Source organism: Mesoplodon densirostris, chromosome 3 (genome assembly GCF_025265405.1).
Source record: "Mesoplodon densirostris isolate mMesDen1 chromosome 3, mMesDen1 primary haplotype, whole genome shotgun sequence".
NCBI classification, from domain to species: Eukaryota; Metazoa; Chordata; class Mammalia; order Artiodactyla; family Ziphiidae; genus Mesoplodon; species Mesoplodon densirostris.
The window spans coordinates 65,350,487-65,376,714 of NC_082663.1; the positions used below are offsets into that span (position 1 = coordinate 65,350,487).

Consider the following 26,228-nt stretch of genomic DNA (forward strand, 5'->3'; position numbering starts at 1 on the left):
TTTGCCATGTCCAGGGCTTCTGACCTATGCATTTTATAGTTGGTTCTGCTATACTTGCTCTGAAAATACAAATCTGTTCCAACAGGATTGATATGGAAGGAGTTTAGAGCATCTCACCCCAGGATATGCCACTTTGGCATATTGATTATTTTGAGTTAAGGCACCTGAGAAACAGCAGGTGCAAGAAGGGCACTCTGACCTTCATGTTTCTTCCTGAAAGCAGGAGATGACATTCCCACATGAGAGGTGCCCTCCCTGTACCAGAAGGAAGACATTCTTAACAAGGACAAGAAGTTGAGATGGAGAGAATTTCTATGCAGAGACCTTATTAAAATAATTTTTATCTTCCTTTCACCTCCCCACATAATTTAGTCATTTTTCCACAACTGCCTCTCTGTGTTCAATCTAATATAAAAGTAGGTTTCACTATTTCTTGGTTCTTCATTTCCTTATGAGGGCTCCCGGGTCACATAAAACTTGTGTTAAATAAATGTGTATGTTTTTCTCCTGTTAATCTTTGTCAGTTTAATTTTCAGATCCAGCCAGAGACCCTAAAAGAGTCAAGGAAAACTTTTTCCTCCCCTACCATGTTAGGGAACAATATGAGCAAAACAGGACGTGCAGTTTTGTCTGTGAGAAACATATACTGAAGGCAGAACACTGTGCCCAGCTGAACTGAGCTACACAGAACACATGAAACACACACTCCTCCACTCCACCTGCATTATGAGTCACTCAAAAGCACATCTGGTGTTAAGAACTTTCCATCCAATTTCCGATGACCCTCCATCCACCACTTCACAACTCACAAGCTGCAACTTTCCAACACCTGTTTCCACAAGCAAATTTCAGGTCTTTTTCAAGGTCAAGGGCCAAATTTTCATAGTATTACATATCTCTTAACCATTTAACATTTGTAAAACTGTAATATCATTTTTACCAGGTTCCCTTTTGTGTGTGTGTGTGTGTCACTGACAAAACTTTCAATGCTGTGCTCCAACCCCATTTTCCCCACAAGGCCTGTGGTTTTTGCTGTTCCATTTTGCATAGTGTGATTTTTAGGAATGCATATTCATGTTGTGTTACAGAAGGACTATTTCCAGAGCTCTAACCTAAAGAGGCATGGGGCTAAAAAAAGATTACATAAGAGTTACTTAAGTTTTTTGGGTTTTTTTCAATGTACTAAACATTTAATAAAGGGTAAATAGTGAAATAAATGTCCATGTGATCAATTAAGTGTGATACTGCCATTAAAATGTTCTCATTCTTACGATATGTGGAAATGTCCATAATGTTGTGTGGAAGTAGTTAGGATATAAAACAGTACATAAAGCATGATCTAATATTCATTCAGTTATTCATTCATTCATTCATTCTGCATGGCTTGTGGGATTTTTAGTTCCCTGACCAAGGACTGAACCCAGGCCATCAGCAGTGAGAGTGCAGAGTCCTAACCACGGGACTGCCAGAGAATTCCAATCTAATTTATTTTAATACTAGAATGAAATAAAACAAAATACTAACAAGGGTTTGTTCTCTCTAGGATTATAAATGATATTCATTTTCTTCTTTATAATTTTCTGTATTTCCCAAATTTTCTATGATAACTATATATTATTTTTATAAAGCAGAAAGTACTGTTTGTTACTTGTCATTTGCTAAAAAGAGTCTAGTAAACTGACCCACTCTTATCCTTTCTTCAAGATGCTATAATACATACTATAATCTTTACAAAATTTTAAGGAATAAAAAGGCAATAAAGAAGATAGAATACTGAAAAACATTTAATTAATGCCCATCCTACCCCTCCTCCCAAGAAAAGGTAAGAAAGAACAAAGAACAGATGAGGAAATGGAAATGACCAACAATATATAGCCTGAAGTTCAAGCATGAATAATTACATTAAATGTAAATGATCTAAACATCCAATTAAAAGGCAGAGACTGTCAGAAGGGATCAAAAAGCAAGTCCCAACTACATGTAGTTTATAAGAGCATTTTTAAATCTAAGACACAGATGAGCTGAAAGTTAAAAGGGTAGTATGGCCATCAGACAAAGACATGAAGACTAAAAGCATTGCCAGAGATAAAAAGCATCATTTTATAAAACGATCAATTCATTAAGGAGACATAACAATCCCAAGTGTGTGTATACATAATAGAGCTTCAAAATATACCAAACAAAAACTGACATAACTAGTGGCAGAAAGAGACAAAAACACAATCATATTTGAAAAATTTAACACCCTTCTCCCAGTAATTGATAGAATTAGACCCCTCTATCAGTAAAGACAGAGAAGATTTGCACAACGCTAGCAACCAACTTGAACACTATACCCAATCTGCTGGTAGTATGGAAAAATGAGCAGGCAGCGAGACTAGGAGAGGAAAACCAGTTTACACGATACGCATTTCCATCTTCCTGCCTTTAAGTCAACCCCCTCAACACTCTGGCCTTACTTGTAAGGCTGTCATTTGGTCAAGCCACAATGGGCACAGTAACTATCCAATAACTGTAGAAAACATGTTCTTTTCAAGAGCACATGGAACATTCATCAAAATGTATCATTTTCTGAGCCATCAAAAAGAAATACATATATACAGAATATGTTCTCTTATCACCACAAGCGTAAACTAGAAATCAATAGCAAAAATATGCCTGCAAATCCTCAAATACTTGGAAAATAACAACACACTTCTAAATAACCAACAGGTCAAAGAAGAAATCACAAGGGAAATTAGAAAATATTTTGAATTGAATGATAATGAAAACAAAGCATATCAAAATGTGTGGGATGTAAAATGATTTTAAATATTCCCTTGAGAGGAAAGAAAAGATTTAAAATAAGGGTTTACGTTTCTACCTTTAAAAAAATCCATAAAATAAGGGCTTCCCTGGTGGCGCAGTGGTTGGGAGTGCACCTGCCGATGCAGGGGACGCGGGTTCATGTCCCGGTCCGGGAGGATCCCACATGCTGCGGAGCGGCTGGGCCTGTGAGCCATGGCCGCTGAGCCTGCGCGTCCAGAGCCTGTGCTCCGCAACGGGAGAGGCCGCAGCAGTGAGAGGCCTGCATACAGAAAAAAAAAAAAAAAAAAATCCATAAAATAATTTAAAATAAATAATAATAGATTAAGCTCAAAGTAAATTACAAAAGGGGAAAAAGACCAGAAATCAATGAAATAGAGAATAACAATTAAAAAATTGTTTCTTTCACAAGATTAATCAGATTGATAAACTCCTAGAGTCATTAAAAAAAGAATAAAGAACACAAATTACTAATATCAGGAATGACTGAAGAGACGTATTAAGCACATTGTTTTTTAGAATATAAGTTATCTCAATACAGACCACTAACAGGTTCCTACAAAAGACTTGCAGTTAGAAAATCCACTACGTTAACCCCAATGGTGTTGAAAAATCAGGCAGGGGATGACATGATTAGGACTACACTTTGGTACAAGGATCAACCTGCTGGTAGTACGGAAAAAGGAGCAGGCAGCGAAGAGACTAGGAGAGGAAAACCAGTTTGCACGATAACGTATTTCCATCTTCCTCCCTTTAAGTCAACCCTCTCAACACTCTGGCCTTACTTGTGAGGCTGTCATTTGGTCAAGCCATGATGGGCAGGAAGTACAGCACTCACTAGGGTTATTACACTAGTTCCTCCTAGCTTGTGCTCCACAGGGATAGTTCTCTCATTCAGCCTACATTCCTACCTTCTTCTATGGGTCTTCTAGTACTGAAGAATCTGGAAAATGTAACCACATTTCTCAGACTCCTTTGCTGTTGGAGACCTGACAATTAGCAACACTCACAATATTTGGAAGGTGAAAACAAGGTGGGGGCCATCCTCCTGCTGCAGTGTCTGCTTCCCAGCAAGGTCCTAGGACAATGGCCAGACTTGGGGCTCCCATGTTAAGCCACCAGCTGTGTGGGTGTCAAGAGGCGGGGGGCAGCAGCCTGGGCTTTCAGACTCCTGGATTACTGCTGGAGTGGTGTGCCCTCAAATCCAAGAGTTCAAAGGCGGCCCCCTGACTCCTGCTCCTCTAGCTCTTTAATTTCTTCAACAGTTAATTCCCTACATTAAATCGTTTGGCTTAAAATACCCCAAGTGGTCTCAGTTTCCTGCATTGAACCCTGACACACCTGCATCACCCAATTACAGATAACAAAGAGTCTTAATGTTGTCTTGTTTTCATCCCTTTCAACAATCATATAAGGGAGGCAAGACACAAATTTCCCCCGTTTGATGAACAAAGAAACCAAGGCTCAGAAAACTTAAAAACTGGGAACGGTAGTGAGCTCCCCAACGCTGGAGAGGCTCAAACACACCAGAGGTACACTTAGGAGGGGCATTTTTACAAGACATCTAAGCTTCAGATGGGGAATTAAAAGGGATGCCTTTTTTAAATAAAGGCTCTTCCAAAAGTTTCTGACTCCATGATTTGCCTCATCAATCACCACACAAATAGCCCAACCTGGGCTAAGGATCAGAGCATTAGGCAACTCAGCCCTCCATTAAATTACTGAGATACAATGCAAGAAACAAAACACTGGAAAATAAATCCCGTAAAGACCTCATGAGCTTTGTTTCAAAGAGCAATTGGCTAGTTTATAAAAAACGATATTTAAACAAACATTAGCCTGATTTTCCATCTCTCCTAGTTATCTCTGCATAAATAAGATTTAAGCCGTTGTGTGTATGTGTTTTTCCTACTTTTGTTTAGACTAGACAGTTTTCATGAGGGGGAAAATGCTGTCTAATCACTATATTTTGTAACCTTACTTCAAACCGAAATTGTTTCAAAATTTATTCTGTGATAAGAACCCACCCTAAGTTTTTCCATAACAGCTGCTTTCCTTAAACATCGGCTCAACTTTAATCTCACAAGGCAAGCTACAGAAGAAAAGCCAAAAGTAAAGTCCTATTTCCTTCAAAATTCAAACAGATGTTTTAATGTAATCAAACAAATCCATTGTTTGAATTTCCTACACACACACTACACTGACTCCCAGATTATGTTCTAAAATCTTCTAAAATATCATTAATACACAAGCTAGAAAATAAGAGGATGTCCCCTCTGGAAATGTTTAAAATTCATTTTAACAAGGATTGCAAAGGTTCACTTTGGACCACTTGAAAAACCTGATCGTTAGGGACAATCAAGGTGGTCTAGATGAGTAACCTGATCCATTGGATGCTTGCTCTCAGCATCCTATCGCAATCGCAAATTCAACTAACAACGGCAGTATGTAATGACAATTCACTAACAATGCTGTTTGACTCAGGACACTGAAAGAACACAAGATCTTTATCTATAATTACCATTATAATTAAAGATGCAGAAAGCACTTTAGTCAAAGGGTAAAATGGAATTGTGTCCAATGGCTAGTTCTGCAGACATACCATGTTACATGAGGACTTTCTTTTTAATGGTAATTATCATAGGTGAACAGGCCACATACTGCTCTCCTGCTCAGAATACAGGTAGACAATGCCATCGTTATTGCTCTGTCCTTTCTAAAGGCTTCTAAAAGACGACTTACATTAAAACACCTGGGAAACTGAAAAGTAAACTTCTGAGTCTCACAGTTAACTCACTCCCAGATATTCAATATCTCTGGGAAATTGACAGGCGATATTCATAGAGAAAACGGGGGGTGGGAAGCAAGCAGTGGGCAAGGGAGTGTTAACTTTTATCTCATTAGCAGAGAGATGAGTCAGAGGCTGCCCTCTACTCCCTACAGATGGGCCCTCCCAGTAAAGCAATCCCACTCAGACCTGCTGCAGCCCAAAGCTATTTGCCAGCCTGCCCAGGTCAGCTCTAAAGCCACCCAAGAAAACAAATCTGAATGAGCAACCTTCATGCTGACTCTCCACCTACAACGGCAACCTTCACTCTCTTCATTGTTCAAGGTCAGTGACAAACATCTTTCCAACAACGTGAACTTGGCTAACTACACAGAGGCATCTCCAAACCACTCTTTCTGTATCAGCAACAGTTCAACATCAGCCGAATCACCACCACCTTTGTCAGTATGGTAGAGCAATGATGTGGCCATTTTACTGCAACTTGCCCGCATTTTATAAAACGAATAGAAAAATAAAACTGCCAATACTAGTGATAAGCACAGGACTCAAATTTAAAGCAACTGAAACAGAGAAGGGCACCTTTATAGAGCAAGAAAACAGAGACAGAAAACACCATCTAGACAGATGGTATCCGCATAAGTGACTGTAAAGAAAAAGACCAAAGTTAAAGATGATGTTGAAAATGGTTATTGTCGATGGCATCTAAAGGAGGTGTAGCTGGTATTTTCTTCATTATTTTTAGTCTTTTCGGAACTGAAACACGCACACACACTCATATTAACACATAAGCCTATTAACTGACTTTCACATATTTACGTTTACTTAATACCTCTGGAAAAATTGCCATGTTTGAAAGCAGAGGACTGCACTACTTTCTGGGTATAAGCCCAGAAAACATAGCTGCAAATGAGTGGCTGGTGCACTTGAAAAACTCCTGTAATTCAGCAGAGTTGAATCAAACATAGCACCTACAACATAATTCCAACTCCACAAAGTAAAATCATATATATTAAATGTGAGTGACTGTTATAAAATATCAAAATATGGTTCTCTCTGGGTGATACATATTTCACAAATGCCCCAAACTGTTCAAAAAAGCATCAGTCATGCAAAGAATGAACTTTTGTGCCTAGATCCCTTCCAAGGGTGGAAGCAACACGTGATATAATGAGGACCTAACATTTCCAATCACTATAAACAAAGAGCTGTAGGGAAAAAGTTTTGTAACCAAAAGCACACAACACGGGGTTCAGCTAGGTCACAGCACATGCTCTGTCTAGGAGAGAGGAAATGCACCCACACAGTAACCAGGAAACAACTCCAGTGCATCAGATGACCACATACTAGGTGGTGTGGACAAGTTTTGTGTGCAAGTTCTGAGAACTCTTAAAGCAAGGGGAAGGTCATTTCTTAGGAAAATGCTTCTTAAGCTTGGCCTTAAAAGCAGAGATTTGGGTTTTATAGAGAAGGAAGGACATCTCAGGGAAATCAGTACTTTTATGTGGTATGTAATTTACTTTTTAAAGAAGTCTTCATGGATTTTGTGTGTGTGTGTGTGTGTGTGTGTGTGTGTGTGCGCGCGTGTGTGTTTTAAGCTACAGTCTAGAGGTGATCAGATGCCCTGATGAGGAAGACCCATTCCAGCTAAAACTTAACAAAAGCCAACCTCTAAAAGCCTCCTGCGTGGGCTTCAGTTACTTCTAACTCCAATGACACCAGGCTTTGTTAACCAGCATAATGATGAGACATGGTGAAAACTGCAAGAACTCTCGATACACAGCAACTCTGCCCAAACCCCTGCACGAAGGACTTGACCAAACTTTAACAGGCTTCTAGTAGCCTGAGGCTGCATCCCTGGGATGACCTAGCTGCCTTTTGCCTTTTTGAGTTCTTGTCTGGAAAAGTTCAGGGCTGTAAAAAGAAATTTACTGTTTGTTCTAGCCAGCATCTAAGATAGGCACTAACCTCCCTTTTTTTTTTTTTTAATTTATTTTAGGCTGCGTTGGGTCTTCATTGCTGCGCGCAGGCTTTCTCTAGTTGCGGTGAGCGGGGGCTACTCTTCGTTGCGGTGCACGGGCTTCTTATTGTGGTGGCTTCTCTTGTTGCGGAGCAAGGACTCTAGGAGTGCGGGCTTCAGTAGTTGTGGCTCGTGGGCTCTAGAGCGCTGGCTCAGTAGTTGTAGTGCGTGGGCTTTAGAGCGCAGGCTCAGTAGCTGTGGCACCTGGGCTCTAGAGCGCAGGCTCAGTAGTTGTGGCACACGGGCTTAGTTGCTCCGTGGCATGTGGCATCTTCCCGGACCAGGGCTCAAACTCGTGTCCCCTGCATTGGCAGGCGGATTCTTAACCACTGCACCACTAGGGAAGTCCCTAACCTCCCTTTCTTAAGAGCATTTCTAAATAGGGCTAATAATTGTGAATCCTTCCTCTGCCCCTGAGGAGAAGGACAGATAGGACACGTTTCCTACAAGTCTGGAGTGTCTTTCTCAAGGACTTAAATGCCATTCCTTTGAAATGTAATCATCAGGACGGATAGGGTCTATCTCCTAGTCCCGGTGGAAGGACAGAATCTAACCTGCCAGCTATCAGACCCAGCTGGCCTCATCATCCATACTCCAAACAAACTCTGGAACGTCTCACTTTCCTAACTCCACTTGGGCCTCCACTCACTCCTCCCTATTCCCTGATCGTCCCTTGAAAACTCCCAGTAATCTGGGCTAATCAGGATGGAGCTCAGGTCTTTCTGTCAGTGAGTGGTTACTGAATAAAATCTGTTTTCATTGCTTTAACTAACGTCCAGCTTTATTTATCTTTGACAGTGGACAGTCCCTGGTGGCATTCTGTGGCTTTATCAATTAATATAACAGACGTTAGAAATTTGCTTTCGTTGGGGAAAATCTCAGGGATCAAGTAACGCAATCTGGCTGGAAACACCCTGGCGTGGGCATTCCCACCCTTATATGAACTGGCTACAAGGACAAGGAGTCTTCTGCCTGAGAGTGGTACCGTGGGCTTGATCCATCCATGAGGTCCTGTGCTTCAGCAGTCTTGGTCAAGTTCTTCCTTCTAGAAGGTTGTCACACTTGCCTCAGGGGAACATGCAAGTTGCGTGTCAGTGCACCAAGAAGGGCAAAGAGCTGGAACTTCGTGAAGCCACAGATCAGGCTGTGTAACTGTGCTGTGCCTGCCAATAAATGCCTGCACAAGTGACAGAATTTGGTCTGAGACCTGCTGTCATTATAACGTGGACCAGACTGTGAGGAAGAAGCTAAACCCCACCCACTGGTAACTCCTGGCAACCACCAATATCTACCAAGACAGCCTCACAGCTATGCATTCAAAGCTGCCTTAGGGCCATTATAAGCAACAACAATGAGCCACAGTTCCTCATGATTTATTCATACTGTATTTAGAATAATAAGGAATAACAGTTTCCCAGTTAGGAGCTCCAACTCGAGTCAGCTGGACCAGTGTTGAAGGCCTGGCTCCACCACCATGTAAATATCAGTCAAGTTAATTTATCTCTCTGCACTTCAGTTGCCTCACCTGCAAAGGGAGGCCAATTAGAACATTCCCCAACCCCACAGGGCTGCTGTGGAGAATGAGTGATATAACGTAGGTAAAAACAGCACACCTGTGAGCATGAAATAAGCTTCAGCTATTGTTACTATTATCATTAATGCTTATGCTTGCCTGGAGTCAACCCTGCCAAGCCTTACTCTCAAATTGCCTTGACGGGGTGTCTAGATCTTCCAATTACACATCTCATTTCACCTCTGACAGGGTGTCCTGTCACTTTCTGTAGTGAGCTTCCCCCACACTTCCAATCCCCAACTAGCCCTTAAGTTCCAGGAGAGTAAGGACGCACTTTGTTAATCACCCAATGCCCAGGGGCCTTACCACAGTGCTGGGTACCCAGAAGGTGTCCACTGTCCTGTGACCTCTGCTTCCATTAGCATCGATCAGCCAACAGCCTAAGCAAAGTCTATCAGGGTCAAGGCAAAGATAAAATGACCCGGAGACTGTCCAGGTAGAGGTGGATAATGGTCACTAAGATTTTGGGGGTTCCTCACTCTGTGCCAAACCCTGTACTAGAGACATTATCTCATGTAATACTCATAATAACCCTAGGAGGTATTATCACACCCATTCAACCACGGAGGAAAACTGAGGTTAATTGAGGGTAAGTGACATGCAGTCACACCACCCCTCTGTGTCCAGATTTCCCAATTCAAATCCAGACTTGAGTCCAAAGCCCAGGCTCTTTTCTGGGTTACACATTGTTTTTGACAGTATCAGTTAAAGTCCCCCAAATTTCTATTTCCAACCTCAAACTTCTCCCAACTTAAAAATCGAACCGATGACTGGCCATCTCCATTTAATTTATAATAGGCATCTCAACTGTGACAGAGCTAGAAGAAAACTATGGGTTTTCCTTGCCAAATGTCTTCCTCCCTTCAAGCCTCCTACCTCAGCTCAGTGAGGCACTATCACCTATCCAGTTGCTCGGGTCATAAACCGAATCTCTCTCATCCCCACACCCCACTTCTAACCCATGTAAAAGTCCAGCTCTACATCTACAATATGCCCAGAAGCCAATGACGCCCCACCGTACGCACCACGACGCCCTAAATTAAGGTACCACACTCTCCCCTCCTTGGCCTAGGGCAACAGCAGGTTGCCAGGATTCAAGCTCCGTCAAGAAGAATTCGGGCTCACTGCAGAAGCCCAGACCACTGCTCACACGCAGGAGGAGGCAGTTTAAAAGTATTCACCGGGTGGCCAGCTCTGACCGCTCTCCCTCCATGCCAGTCCCTGACAGTCAAGTCTTCACAGCACCCAAGGTGACCACTTCTGTTCCTCCAACACCCTGGAAGACTCCCTACCCAGGCCCTGATGTGGGTGCCTCTCCTCCTTTATCAGTCTCAATTCCCAGGGCATCTTCTCAGACAGACTTCCCCAGCAACCCTACCCAAAGCCACTCTGCCACCAGGACCTGTGGCAGTACCAGCACTTGCTGTTTCGCTGCTGCCATGCTTATGAAATGCCGCCCCACCCCAGTCACTGTGGGCAGAGATGACGCTTGCCTGGCTCACTGCCGTATCTCCAGCTCTTGGCACACAGGAGGTGCTGTGATGTTGTGATATGAACAGAAATATTTATTCGGTCTTCCACACAGGTGTGGGAGGCCCAGAAGACTTGGGATTGGCAGCTGGAGTGTGCGGGGGAGGGGAGGGGGAGGAGGGCGGACCCCTAACCTGTGGGATACTAACTCCAGGTAGTGTCAGAATTGAATTGTTGTACAGCCAGTTACTATCCGGGGAGCTGGGGAACTGGCCTGGTGCCGGGGTAAAAACAAAACAAAACAAAAAACCCGTACACTGATGTCATAAGTGATGTAGGTAAAAACAATGCACAGGTGCTCAAAAAATTTTTTCAAAGGATTCACAGACTTAGATATCTTCTGACAGTGCTGCATTTTTTTAATGCAAACTTAACAGCTCCATTCATACGAAATTATAGTGTCATCACCCCTTCCCTGTGTTGAAAGCCACCACAGTGAAGCCTCAAGCAGTCCCTACAAAGCAGAAGTTAATTTTCCTGTGATGAACGGCCAGGATTTGGTTCTTTCCAAAGTCCTGAGAGGGGGATTTCAGAAACAAGTCACGAGGACTTCCCTGGTGGCGCAGTGGTTAAGAATCCACCTGCCAATGCAGGGGACGTGAGTTCGAGCCCTGGTCCAGGAAGATCCCACATGCCGCGGAGCAACTAAGCCCATGCGCCACAACTACTGAGCCCGCATGCTGCAACTACTGAAGCCTGCAGCTCACAACAAGAGAAGCCACTGCAATGAGAAGCCCGCGCACCTCAATGAAAAGTAGGCCTCGCTCGCACAACTAGAGAAAGCCCGCGTGCAGCAACGAAGACCCAACGCAGCCAAAAAATAAATAATTTTTTAAAGTTCTCACTTTAAAACAAACAAAAAGAAACAAGTCGTGAAACCCTGCCAAATATCAACCATACCAATAATTCTTTTACAAGACCCACTTGAGTACTGACAATAATTTTCAGAACCCTAAATCACCTGCTGGGAGCCACAGAAAACCTCAAGGGGCTCTCAAGGGACTGGAGAACAGGTGCCCCGAAATATCTGTAACGTAACCACTATATAATGAAGTGTCGCATCAAATTAGAATTATCTCAAAATAACAACAATGAACGATTTGCAAAGCTTTCTTGAGATTTGGAATATCCTGAAAACAGCCTTTTCCCGTCCTCTTTGGTCTCCAAAGCCCTGAGAAGGTGTTAAATGTCCTCCTGTCGCCTTGCCTGACTCAGGGCAAGGCATTCCACCTCAAGTTAAAAACCTCAATTTCCTCATCTCTGTAAAGGCCAGCTTGAATGCATGCCAAGTACAGTATTAGACCTCAAAAACCAAGTGATAACTTCACACGGCCACTGGAAAGAGGACGGATTATCTACCAGTGTAATCAGCGGGTTAGAGAAACCCACAGCTTAACCCCTGCATCAGTTACGGGCTGGCCTCTGATTGTCGCAAGGCTGAATGTATTAAGAAGCAAAAACAGCCCGGTATGCCCTCCGGAGTTAGACTCATTTGAGAAAACGCACCATTAAAAACTGTACAGAAATGCCAATAATCAACACGGCTAGGAAGAAGGGAGCGCGAAGTGCGCAAGGCTTTACCTACTTTTTTTTTTTCTAACTCTGCAGGAAGGAGTGAAATCAACATTAAAGGTTAAAAACTACTACTAATTCTGCCCTGATGCACTACTACCCGGTAGAAGACGCCCATCCCAAGCGGACACAGGTGTTTTAAGATCTCATGAGTTAAACAGGCGAGTTACAAAACAGGCTCGGGCAAGTTCAGCTGAAACGAGGGATGGGAAGCCTCGCGCTCTACCCAGTCAGCCGCGTTTGGGTCCAGCCAGGGTTGGGTCGGGAGACTCAGGAAGCAGGGCTGAGTCTTCCCAGCGCCCAGACCTGAGCACCGCGGTTTGGAAAGCAGTCTTCCAGACTTTCTCGAAGAAAAACAGCCAGTGCTCCAGAGCCTGGCGAGATGTCAAGTGCAACTCGTCTGGGCCATACGACCCGAGTTTCGTTCAGGGCATGGAAAAGGAGTGGCTGCCCAAACCCACGTCTTCTCCTGGGTTCATCGGGTTGGCAGAGCCAGGTGGCCTACGGAGCTGAGCACCACACACTTGTGTTCTGGGGAGGAGGCGACACGCTCCTGAAACAGTCGGGATCCTCCGCCCGAACCCTGCCCGCCCCGCCCTAAGCGAAGTTCCTAAGGCCGAACAGGAAGACCTCGGGGTAGCCTCTAGGGCTTCCCCGTGTCCCTCTGGCCCGCCCGCCGCAGCACACGGTTTTCCCCGAAGGCCGAGCGCCGCGCTCCGGCCCGGAGCACTCACCCAGGCGGCGCAGGGTCACCCACCCCACTTTCGGCGGCAGAGCTGGGACGTGCACCCAGAGAAGCCCGCGCTGCCTCGGCTCCTGGCCCGGTCTCCCGACCTGTCTCTCCCCGCTCACCTGGCCCGCACAGCACTGCGCTGACATCGTGGCGACCGACCACCACCAGCGCGCTTGCCGGCTCCCAGCTTCCCTCTGGCCCTCCTGGCTCCCTTCGGCCTCGAGCGTCCCCCTGCGAACCCGCTCACGCCTCCACGCGGCGTAGCCCCAGCTGAACGCGATGCACTGAGGCCTTGGTAAAAACAACTGCAGCCAAACCCCGCCCCGCCACCACAGGCCCCGCCCCACTCGCTCGCTCCAGCCGCGGCGGCCGCCCGAAGCCCCGCCCCGTGCCCGCCCCGTGCCCGCCCCTTCCCGGGCGCACCGCCTCCGAGCCTGCCAGCTCCGGGATCGCGCTTCCGCTGGCGTCAGGCGGTGGGCGGTGGTCATCACTTCTCGGTGCAGCGCTGGACTGCGAAGGCTGTCCTCCAACGCGCCGGCCAGGTATTACCCGGCTCCTACGCCGGCCTGGCGGCGCTCAGTCCCCGACCCAGGAGAGCGCGGCGCCCCTAGTCCCCGGCTCTGGTGGAAGAGCTGATTGCTGATTCCAATAAATCTTGGAGCCTTTAGTGAGCGATTCTGAGTGTCCTGCACTGCACAGGCGCAATAGGGGTGGCCGGGTGCTGGTCTGTGCTGCGCCTCGCGCCAAACTGGGTTATCCACGGGATCCCTGTTCCAGAAATCCCTTTATCTCCCCATCTGCCAAGAAAATTTCTCAACTTTTGGGAAAGTTCCCTCGGCCCAAGCTTCGAATCCCTGGACTTGGCTGTTCTGCCCTGACGTTACCATGGCACTTGGGGGATCCTGGGAGAACCCTTTCTGTGCTTCCCTGGATATTGATCTATTTTCTAATCTGTCCTCCACCACCCGCGTAAGAGCGCATCCCGGCCCAGGGACTTGGTTTGCATCCCTACTTCCTCTCGCCCAACTCCACTAAAAAAGGGTTCCCTATGTTTGTTTGTTACATGCAGAAGGCAGAGAGGGTGCCCCTAGTTTATCTCCCTACCCAAATCTTCTCTCCTCGCGGCCACTTCCCCAAGACGAGGAATTTCTGTTACTACAAACTTTGCGCCAAGGCCTTTTTACTCCTTAAAATAAGCATTACTGTATATATTTTAGAAACGAGGCAACTGAAGCCCACACAGGTTAAATAACTTGCCCTAAGCTTAACAGCAAAGCTGAAGAAGCAATACTGGGACTGGAATCCACGTGTCTGATCCCCTCGGGCATGATACAAAGCTTGACCTTAAGCCTTTGGCAAAGTAGTGTCTTTGAGGGCAGTTTAGGAGGTGGAGACTAAGAGGAAAGTCGCCTGGAAACCAATCCTTGGATTAGGAGCAGCACAAGATCTCCTAGAATTGACCCAGGCTGGGAACTGGGATCCTCTACAAGAGCGCTTGCACCTGGACAAACATCTCCTTGAGCAATAGGATACAAAAAATTATAAGTGACTAAAAATAACTGCGCACATGCACAGTTGAGGCAAAGCTGAGCAATAGGATACAAAAAGACCAGAAACAGGGCTTCCCTGGTGGCGCAGTGGATGAGAGTCTGCCTGCCGATGCAGGGGACGCAGGTTCGTGCCCCGGTACGGGAAGATCCCACGTGCCACGGAGCGGCTGGGCCCATGAGCCATGGCCGATGAGCATGCACGTCTGGAGCCTGTGCTCCGCAACGGGAGAGGCCACAACAGTGAGAGGCCCACATACCGCAAAAAAAAAAAAAAGATCAGAAACAAACTACAAGTTGTTGAGGTGCCAGGAGCTAAAGCATGGTACTGTGCATGATCCTGTCCACTGCACCACCAAAGAGGTAGACAGACCACGTAATGTATGCCTCCTGCCAAACCCACCCATCCATTCCTGTTGTTACCCCATTTAAGGACCCAAGCAGCTTCACTCCGAGAGCTAGCAAGGGTACCTGTTTCTTTTTTTCTTTTTTTTGTGGTACGCGGGCCTCTCACTGCCGTGTCCTCTCCCGTTGCGGAGCACAGGCTCTGGACTTGCAGGCTCAGCGGCCATGGCTCACGGGCCCAGCCGCTCCGCAGCATGTGGGATCTTCCCGGACCGGGGCACGAACCTGTGTCCCCTGCATCGGCAGGCGGACTCTCAACCACTGCGCCACCAGGGAAGCCCAGGGCTACGTATTTCTTGCTTTTGCTCCCTGATGCTGCAGCTCCAGACCCAATAAAGCCTTGCCTGAAATTCTCCTCTGACCTCTTACCAACTTCTATTGATTAAAGGGTCCAAGGGCCCGGGTGAGTAACAGAAGCTCCTAGAATCTCAGCTGCCAGCGTTTAGAGGAAGAGAAATAATGGAGCAGGCCCTATTCAGAACCATGGAAAGTAATGAGAGTTGGCTCTAACTAAATTTTTTAAAATAATAGTATTAAAAAGAAAAAAAAAAAAAGGGCTTCCCTGGTGGCGCAGTGGTTGAGAGTCCGCCTGCCGATGCAGGGGACACGGGTTCGTGCCCCGGTCCGGGAAGATCCCACATGCTGCGGAGCGGCTGGGCCTGTGAGCCATGGCCGCTGAGCCTGCACGTCCGGAGCCTGTGCTCTGCAACGGGAGAGGCCACACAGTGAGAGGCCCGCGTACCGCAAAAAAAAAGCATAAGCAGTATCAGACCAGTGCAGCCACCTGCTTGGTGGCAGCCTATGATTCATCAGAAGCCAAGGATCTCACCAAGACTGTCTACTTAGGTTCACTGTCGGCTGGCGTGGTCACTCTGACCCCATTTCTTGCCCTGGGAGATTACTTGCATGCTGGGAGATTCCGCTCCCCTGGGAAGAGCCAGGCAGCTTCTGGGGAGGGGGAAGATGTGAAATCTACCTACGTTGGAGCCTGCTGGGACTACAAGGTCTCCTCACCTTTTAGGAGGAGCTCAGGAAGATGAGATCCCTCATCAGGCACCACTGGGTTACAGGCAGAGCTGGTAGTAGGATCCAGGCCTCCTGAATCCTGAACTCTTTTCTTCCAAATGGATGCCAACGTGGGAGGATTCTGTGACAATATTAACATCAGCCTGGCAAAGAAAGAATATGACTTAATAACTGGAGGATTTGTAGACTGTGCCCAAGGTACCCAAAAAGCATAGTAGAAGCCTGAGCTTCTGGAGCCATAAAGTTGTAAATTTTAACTCCACCAAGAACTCGCTGGGTGACCTCTGAGCCTCAGTTTCATCATCTGCAAAATGGGGACCAATAGTGCATTAAACTCACCCCTACAGACCATGTGGTACAGGGCCTGGCCTTCATAAGCACTGACTAAATAGTAGCCCCGACTGGTATTAACAAACGAGTTAAAAAGACAATAACAAATAACCTATGCAGGCTGATTCCTCCTCCCTGCTGGAAAATCTCAAAAGAATATGACTGTTGTTGACCAAAAGAAAAACTACAATGTAAAGTGATTTGAGTTGTATTCAGAGGACTTACTGTGGACCATAGCCCAGGAGACAGCCTCTCAGATAAATCCAAATTGGGGAATTGCTCCAAAGAGATAAAGGAAGAGCCAGGATATATGTGAAGTTTTTGCTGGAAAAAACAAAACAAAACAAAAAAAACATGTAGTCAAACATAAAAATATTACTGCTAATCACAAAGAACAGACATCTCAAGTTCATTATTTTAATACTTTTCTATGAATGGGAAGATACAAGAATCTGGGGTTCTTGAAATTTTTCCGTAGATGTGCTTCTTAACTATATAGGGGCCAGGATGTTTTTTCCTTAGATACGCATCTTAACTATCTAGGGGCAAAATGCAGAATGCTTCCTGTTTTTCTCCATCCTGAAGTCCCCTCAGGGTGCATTGTTGGTGGGTGACAGTGGCTAATGGCTTGATCCCTGTAGAAATGGAATGGCTGGCAACATTTTTTTCTTTACGCTAGGTCTGAAGGTTTACTTCTTTCCTGGCTCTGAGGGCTTCGTACTTACTATTTAAGGTCTGGTCCATAGCATCCTTTGCATCTGTGGTCAGTTAAAACGAACAGAGGTAATGTCAGTAGACATAACATAAAACAGTGGCACCTTAATTTTATTTTAAGTACTCTGCAGGCCTTTTCAAGAAAGACAGTTGTACGCTGTTCCTAACAGAAAGGTAATTTTACAGTCCATCCCTTTCGATGTGGATTTTTCAGGAACAAGCAGTAATAGACCTGTTTCAATGGACTGTAGCTCTTGGCAGACCATGTGAAATATTCCCCCCACAAAAATGTTCTTAAATTAACTAAATTAGTTCCTTTTATACGATTTAATTATACACGTATATTTATGACATATTATAAATAACCAGCTTATAATTTGCTTTTTTCCCCTCCTGAATTTAAAGATTTTTTTTGGTTTTTCCTTTTTAGGAAGGAGAAGCCACTGTTGAGCTTAAAGACACCACTCACTGAACTGAAAACAATAGTTATATATATATGTTATTAAAGAAAAAAAGTCATACATTTGCTTTTTTCTAACTTTGAATTTAGAAAACTTCATTACAAATTTAATCTCCAGTTCAAGAAATGGCTTAAAAGCCAATAAAATTAATTATTCTAATTCCCTAAAATTTTCTCAACTTAAAAAAAAAACCTAGTGATGTGTTATTGGTATTTAAATATAAAAGAAGAAATTTCTCCAATCTTCACTTATAAAGCTCTAGGGATCTCAGTCTAGTAGTGAAAGCTTAATTAATTTCAGTTACAAGTAAACAACGAAGTATTCATTTAGAAACAAATAGCTATAAATTTGGGACCCAGGCAAAAAATGATCGGCATGCTATAGTGCCCCCACCCAACTCCTTATGGTAATTGCATTCTCCTTTATTTCTATTAAATTAATATATGTACAATGTATTTTAAATGTCACAAATATTACAAAACATAAAATAAGAAGTAGCATCTCCCTTCTCCACATCCTTTCTTTCAGTCCCTTCCCCAGAGGCAACCACTTTCAATTACTTTAGCAGTTTTTCCTTATTACCGCCATATTTTTTTAACATTTATTATTTTATTATTATTATTTTTCATGCCACACGGCACGAGGGATCTTAGTTCCCCAACCAGGGATCAAACCCATGCCCCCTGCAGTGGAAGCATGGAATCTTAACCACTGGACTGCCAGGGAAGTCCCAACTCCATATTTTTAAATAATATTTTTATGCTGTTATTTCCTGATCTGTTGACTATATTTATTGTGTATTATCTTTTATGTTCCATGTGGGCTGAAATCTTAACCCACTGAGCACTTCTATCTGCTACCTTGCCAATCTAATTTATATCACTTTTCATAAAATAATGTGTAATTAATTTCATAAATTAATATGTAACTCGGCTAGTAAAAATTATTCATTGCATAGCCACATAGTGTATAATAATAGCATTTCTTTCTTGTCTCTTTTTATTTTTCATTCCCATCTCCCTTTCCTGGAGAGGCAGTATATCTAGTGGTTAGGGTTAGAGAGTCTGGAGCCAGACCCTGCGATCAGACCTTTGCTTTTGTCGCTTATTAGGTCTGTGATTTTAAGCAAGTGACTTCTCTCTGTACTTCAGTTTCTTCCTCTTTAAATGCAGAGGATTAATAAAAATATACAGCTTAAAGCACTTAAATAGCTCCCAGCATGTATTAAGTGTCTGGAGTTGTGTTTGACTCGCATGGTTTTCTTTCTACCTAATCTTGATTTTTCTCCATTTGTCCATCTGATCTGTCATAATTCTTTTCTCCCAGATAAGCAACCATGTCAGATAATCTATCAATTCCATTTTCCCCAAGAGTCCTTTCTTTCTCACAGACATCTCCAAGCTACTGAAATCTGGATCCCCCCAGGCTGCTACTGATGGCTGCCATCCTGGCATTCCCCTAGCTACTCTCTTCCTGGATATCTGGCTTCCTGGAGTCCTCTTTCTTGATTTTCTCCCTTGCTTTGGTGAATACATCAGCACTTTGGGACTCCAAACCCCTTCTTTTAACCCTATATTGACCTTCCTTGACCTGCTTAACTTAAAATAAAATTTATTCATCTTTATTTTTAACTCTAATCATTCTGTTGTACCCTCATCCTACCTTTGATTCCATTACCTCCTGTCTCCTTGACTTTCTCTCTTCCAAGCATTTTAAGCCTTTGCTTTCTATTGAATCATTCTCAAGCTCCAAACATGGTCAGGTTTCTCCTAAATTAAACAACAAACGAAAACCTCATTTCAACTCAGGGACCACCCTTTCCTCTTTTCTTCGTCTTAAAACTTCTAGAAAACAAAGTTTGGTGCTCCACTCTCCTGAACTCTCTCTGGCCTGGCTTCTGTCCCTCTAGGCCACCGAAGCTGCAGCTTCTGAGGTCACTGGGGCCCCCAGCTCCTGTTCCTAAGCCTCCTATTTGCTTTAACTCCTGCTTAAAATCATTTTCTTTTTATCTCTTTATCCAAACACAGAAAGAAAATTGAATATTACTCCACTAATTCCCGTTTAGAGGAATTTTTAAAGAAGTGTGCTTTTATTTTTCCAAATTCAGCTAATGACAACAAATAAGCTAACAATGTGTTGCCTGGTCAAGATTTTTAGGGTAAATGCTTTGGGAAACCAGAGAAATCTTTTGTAATCATCCTCAGTTATTTTGTACTTAGAGAAAACGAATGATTCTTCAGCACTCAAATGGGTGCTTTAAAAGTTTTATCTCAGTATTTTAAAGATTCTCCCTTTAATCCATTTCACATTATTAATTTGCTTGGAAAGTCCTTGGAGTGTAAATAATACAAAGGAATATACTCCTATATAACACCCCAGGGAACCCAAATTCCAAGTTAATGAAGAGGGTAGAGCGTTGTTCAACAGGTTTTTCAGCATTGCTCAACCCTTCTGGGAACAAATTAATGTTTTTAAAGTCCTCTTGGACTAAGGGCCTAGTCTTCATATCAGTGGAAAGAATATATATGTATATTCTTCATATATAATATGTATATATTTCCCACACACCCCCATCTCTGAGATGTATCATTTACACTCAGATTTTAAGTTACCTCTGTCTAAGAAACCTCAGTAGGAATGTTTAGAGAGGCTTTGCGTCTCTAACTTAATTAAACTATATAGTTGTCTTTGAGTAGATTTTTGAAAGGTTCCAATTTCTTCTCTTAGAGATAAATATTTGGGTAGATCAGGCAAATAATTATTACAATCACTATTCAATCGTATTATGAACTTTAATGAACATTTCTGAAAACAACTCATTTCTGTTCTTCTGCATACCAAGGAAAATTATTTTGACTTCTTTGGTCTTAAAACTCAATCCAGAAAACTTTCCACTTCCTGATTTCAAGTAAACACATTCAGAAAAGCTTGAGGTTGGAGGTTGGGGTTTGGGGTGCTGGGAGGGGGACAAAAAAGAGAGCAGGCGTCCTTTTCAGTTTTCCTGGTTAATCCATTCTAATTAATTTCCTGAGCAGAAGAACAAGAGGTGAGCCCATTTCTTCAAATAAGAGCACTTTGTGTTGTCTTATCTTTTTAATGTGTATTTAAAGGGACTACTCCTGCTGGTTTGTTTTAAATTTGCTTCATAAGATGCATCCTTTGAAGTGAGCGATCCTTGGAGGTGATTTGTTTTAAAAGAATCACGGAAAGAATCACGGCCAGTTAAATGCCTGTGAAACCATATAGTTTCATGAAAATCAATAAAAGGCTTTCATTGAGGGTTTCACTTGAAAGGTGTTTACATTGCTCTGTGAAGACTGGAAAAGCAAAAGAAGCTTCCTGAGGTTCCACAGAAAGACAATCCAGCTTCTTTATTCATAATAGGATTTCAGTTACAGAAGAGCATTTTAGATTCAACAGTAGGGGAATTTTAAATGGCTGAGAAAAATTGTAAGAAAAACTTCAAAGAACATTTCATTTTTGTTTCCCTCTTTAATGCGAAAGGAAGGGAAATACACCCAGTGAAGAAAGTTAATAACTCTGAAGCCCAAATGAAAAGTTTTAAAAAACAGCTGCTTTAAGGGGGAAAAAAAGAATGCATTTATTGAACTGACATCATCAATCAACAATTTTCAATATTTTTCTGTGTTTTCTCCTATGCTGATTCTAACAGGTTGAAAGCAAGATTAAACACTCCTATTCCTTTGCTTTATATAAAAGCAGTGGGCTTCTATTCCATAATTGGACTACATTTTTTGAAGAAGCAAATGGAGCCTTAGGCACATTCATTTCTGACCCACCCCTCAAAGTATGAAATCCAAATGGGGGTGTGTGGCACAGTAAACTGAGGCAGGGAACAAGCACCAATTTTGATTTATTTATTTATTTTGCTGGGACATAGGGACAGTTAGTAGAAATGCAGAGTTAAGGCCACATTGTAGACTTGAAGCTGGAGAGGTAGAGACAAGGGAAGGAGGAAAGCAGAAGACTGTCCATTTAGCAGAGAAAAGTCTCGACTAAAATATCCCCCAAGGAAAACCTTAGAAACCAATTTGTGAAAGGCCTGTGCTGTACGTAGTCTGTCTCCAGATTTACCTTCTAGCCCCGGAAAGGTTCATAGTGATGACTTCATACCTTTATCATGAGATAACTTGGGGAGATATTCCTTTTTAGAAGTACTAGGTTTCCTGCTGCTGTTATTTTTAAATTCCTCTGGAACACAGAGACTTTTGGAGAAGTAGGAGACAGGGTAGAATGTTTTAGCTTCTACCCTAAGAATAGGTGTGAGGTTCAGTGACTGGGAGAAAAAAATACCAGTAGATGTAAAGCCTTTTGGCTTTTATGTCTTTAAGAATGCCAGATGCTGACCCTACCTATACGTCCACTGCAACCATATGCACGGTGGCGATCAGCCCGGACCCTGGTCCATAGGTGATGTTGTCACCATCTTTCCTCAAGCCCTGCTCCATGGGAATCTCCAAGAGGTGACAATACTTTAACCCTGTCACCTGAAAAAAATGCACAACCTCAAAGTTGAAAATGATGTCTTATTTGGTGGACCAAACTGAGGACTTAAGCCCGGGACACAGCCTCTCAGATAGCTTTAAGGGACTACTCAGAAGAGGTAAGGGAGGAGCCAGGATATATAGGTGTTTTTGCAAGAAAGACCAGGTAGTCACAACATCAGAAGATTACTGTTAGTTAAAGAAAACCAGCCATCTCAAGTTAAGGCATTTAGCGCTTTTCTATGTATGGGAAGATGCAAGAGTCTGGGCTCACCGAAATCATTCCTTTGGTATACACCTCAGCTATCTGAGTATCCTGTGCCAGTATCCTGTGCTTTCTCATCCTGAGCCTCCTCAGCGTGCACCGTCCAGAGTGACTGCAGCAGTTGACTGCTAGATGGCAGGCATCCTGTTTCTATCCTGAGTTCCCTCAGGGCTCACTCTTGGGGCCCTGTAATGTCATGGCTTGATGGCTATAATGTAATGGCTTTGATGGCTGCAATATCCTTTGTTTACTGATATGGCGGGCAACATTTTTTCATTGATAACCTAATCAGAGTTCTCTAACTTTGGGGGTCAGTTACACAGGGAGTGCTCGGGGGCAAACAGGCCTTTGAACAGCTGTTAGTTTAGATGGAATCAAAATGTTAAGGTATAAACTCCTGGGCATCTCTTTTACCATAGTTGATACTGGGGCCCCTGGGTTTCAGGGAAGTGCCTGAGCCAAGAACTACCAGCTCTTATGTGATGGGAGGCAGGGGTAAGGAAAACCCATCATGTCCCATTGATTTCCAAACTTAAACATAGTGCCTTATTTCCACTCTTATGTCCAAATCAGGACAAGGGGTCACAGGGCACCTCAGGATGAGGACAGCTCATACAGTGAGGCTTGTCTTATATTTTTGTTCTGGTGAAATAATTTTAAAACAAAAGGGAAGAGGTTTGGGGTTCAAAGTGGCAGATTTAGTGATAGAATTTATCTCCCCTCTTTCACAATATCTACATTTGTTTTTTCTGTAAATTCAGTTTTATTAGATTCCATATACAAGTGAGAGCATACAGAATTTGTCTTCTGTCAGATTTATTTCACATAGCATAACACCGTCAAGTTCCATCCATGTTGTCACAAATGGCAGGATTTCCCTTTTTATGGCTGAATAATATTCTATTATATATCTCACAGCTTCTATATCCATTCATCCATTGATAGACACTCTGGTTTTTTCCACGTCTAGACTATTATAAATAATGCTGTGATGAATATGAGGGTGCTGGTATCTCTTCCAGATAGTGATCTCACTTCCTTCAGATATATACTCAGAAATAGAATTGCTGAATCATATGGTAGATCTATTTTTAATTCTTTTTAGGAACATCCATAATGTTTTCCACAGTGACTGTACCAATTTACATTCTCACTAACAGTGTAGGAGGGTTCCCTTTTCTCCACGTCCTTGCCAGCACTTGTTCTCTTGTCCTTTTCATAACAGCCATTCTAACAAGTGTGACAAGATATCTCACTGTGGTTTTGATTTGCATTTCCCTGATAATTAGTGATGTTGAGCTTTTCATGTACCTGTTAGCTGTTCAAATATCTTCTTTGGAAACATATGTATTCTGGTCCATTGCCCATTTTTTAATCAAATTATTTAATTTTTTACTATTGAGTTTGAATTCCTTGTATATTTCGGATACTAATCTCTTATCAGATGTATGTTTTGCAAATATTTTCTTCCAGTCCATAGGTTGCCTTTTGATTTTGTTGGTAGTTTATTTTGCTGTGCAGAGCTTTTTAGTTTAATATAGGCCCATTTGTTTTTTGTCTGCTTGTTTGTTTGTTTGCCTTTGTTGTTTGTGCTTTAAGTGTCATATCCAAGAAATCATTGCCAAGACCAAAGTCAAGGAGCTTTTCCCCTATGTTTTCTTCTAAGAGCTTTATGATTTCAGGTCTTTTATTTATTTATTTATTTATAATTCAGAATTCAACTATTTTTTTAAAAAATATATTTATTTATTTATTTTGGCTGCACTGGGTCTTAGTTGCGGCACATGGGATCTTCGTTGAAGTATGCAGGATCTTTAGTTGTGGCATGCGGACTTCTTAGTTGTGGCATGTGGGCTTCTTAGTTGTGGTGTGTGGACTCTTAGTTACGGCATGTATGCGGGATCTAGTTCCCCGACCAGGGATCAAACCCAGGCCCCCTGCACTGGGAGCACAGAATCTTACCTACCGGACCACCAGGGAAGTCCCAAGTCTTATACTTATATCTTTAATCAATTTTGAGTTATCTTAGTGGTGTAAGATAGGTATCTTACATTTATTCCTTTAAAATGAGAGTAAAGGAATAAAAGGAACGAGTTCCCCACATTAAAGCAAATAAGAGTGGATGAGAGATATGGACTGTTTCTGAAAGATAGAAAGCTGGAAGAGGAAAATGGTGGTGCCTGAGGCTGGGTGGGGAAGCTGCTACCTACAGTACAAGCCACAAGCCAGGGAGATGCTCCCAGGGAGGGCACTAGTTTGACAAAAAGAACCCTGGAGAGGCCCTTTAGAGACAAGAGAGGGCCAGGGTGAAACTCCAGGAAAAAGCAAGAAAATTAATAGAAATTCCTAAATAGCAGTAAATTACTCCCATCATCACCCCCACCCAAACTCCTGTGGATAAAATACTTTGGAACAGCAGTCTCCCTACCCCTACTCCTCCAGATAAAATCAGGTTAGCACCAGACATCTCATTTGCAACACTGGATGTTAGTAACACAGTGGAGAAATACCTTCAAAATTCTTAGGGGAAATTACTTTGAGCCTAGAATTATACAGTACAATAAAGTAAGGTACTGATATTTCAGATTTTAGAATGAATCCATGAACGTACTACAAATAGTTTAATTATGGGTACAGAACAATATGTAAATGACAGAAAGTTTGGTGATGTCTAAGTGTAGATGAGATAAGTCAGAGGATGGGAGGTTTGAGGTGAGGGGGTTAAAGGGAGAGTGGAGCCATTAATATCCTTGTCTTACTGAGTCGGGAGTTGTGGTAGGCAGACTAATGGCTCCTCAAAGATGTCCACATCCCAATCCCAGGATCCCGTGAATATGTGAGGTTACATGGCAAAGGGGAAATAAGTTTGCAGATGGAGTTAAAGTTGCTAATCAGCTGCCCCAGAGATGAGGAGATTATCCTGGATTATTTGGGCAGGCCCAATGTAATCATAAGGCTCCTTATAAATGGAAGAGGAATGCAGAAGAGAGAGAGCCAGAGAGATGGCAGCATGAAAATACCAATACGTGGGTGTTAGTTTTGGTTAAGGAGGTAACAGTCCAAAGAGCTAAAACAGAAACACTGAGATTCAGGAAGTTGTTCCTGAGGTAACTTTGTGCACTGGTGGTGGGAATGTAAACTGGTACAGCCATTATGGGAAACAGTGTGGAGTTTCTTCAAAAACTTAAAAATAGAACTACCTTATGATCTGGCAATCTTGCTTTTGGGTATATATCCAAAGGAAATGAAATCTAGATATGGAAGAGAGATCTGCACTCTCATGTTTATTGCAGCATTATTTACAATAGCTAAGATATGGAAACAACCTAAATGTCCATTGATAAACGAATTGATAAACAAAATGTGTATATATGCACAACAGAATAGTATTCAGCCTTAAAATGAAGGAAATTCTGCCATCTGAGACAACATGGATGGACCTGTAGGACATTATGCTGAGTGAAATAAGCCAGGCACAGAAAGACAAATACTGCATGATCTCACTTAAATATGGAATTTAAATAGTTAAACTTACAGAAGTAGAGAGTAGATGGGGATTACCAGGGGCTGGAGGGTGGAGGTGGGGATAGAGGAATTTGGGGAGATGTTAGTCAAAGGGTACAAAGTTTCAGTTATGCAAGAAGAATAAGTTATGCAACACTGTATTGTATCCATGAAATTTACTAAGAGGGTAGATCTTAAGTGTTCTCACCACAAAAAAAGAAAGAAAATAAAAAGAAAATGGTAACTATGTGAGATGATGGATATGTTAATGAGTTGGATGGTAGTGATCATTTCACAATGTATACATGTATCAAAATAGCAAATTGTACACCTTAAATATGTATAGTTTCTATTTGTCAATTTTAAAAATAGCTTGAAAGAAGTTGTCCCTGTGGAGCAAGACCAGTAGTGAGAAGGAGTGGGGTAGAGGGAGCTGCTTTTTAGTATCAAACT

At 43.0% G+C, this 26,228-nt stretch overlaps 1 protein-coding gene across 3 annotated transcripts in view; it reads right to left on the bottom strand.

Moving 5' to 3' along the window:
• The window catches only part of SERINC5 (serine incorporator 5), a 191,160-nt gene that overhangs the window by 75,290 nt on the left and 89,642 nt on the right, over positions 1-26,228 (bottom strand). The window contains exons 2-4 of one of the 3 annotated variants that reach the window (XM_060093106.1): positions 17,052-17,084; positions 16,552-16,650; positions 15,985-16,139 (exon numbers count right to left, since the gene is read on the bottom strand). Coding sequence is in view for 1 of the 3 variants with exons in the window: in XM_060093105.1 (XP_059949088.1) it covers positions 13,138-13,164 (27 nt within the window). In the remaining 2 variants the exon portion in view is untranslated. Of the gene's footprint in view, positions 1-13,137; positions 13,307-15,984; positions 16,140-16,551; positions 16,651-17,051; positions 17,085-26,228 lie in introns of those variants that run through there. The other 2 variants (XM_060093108.1, XM_060093105.1) reach the window with 2 other exon arrangements.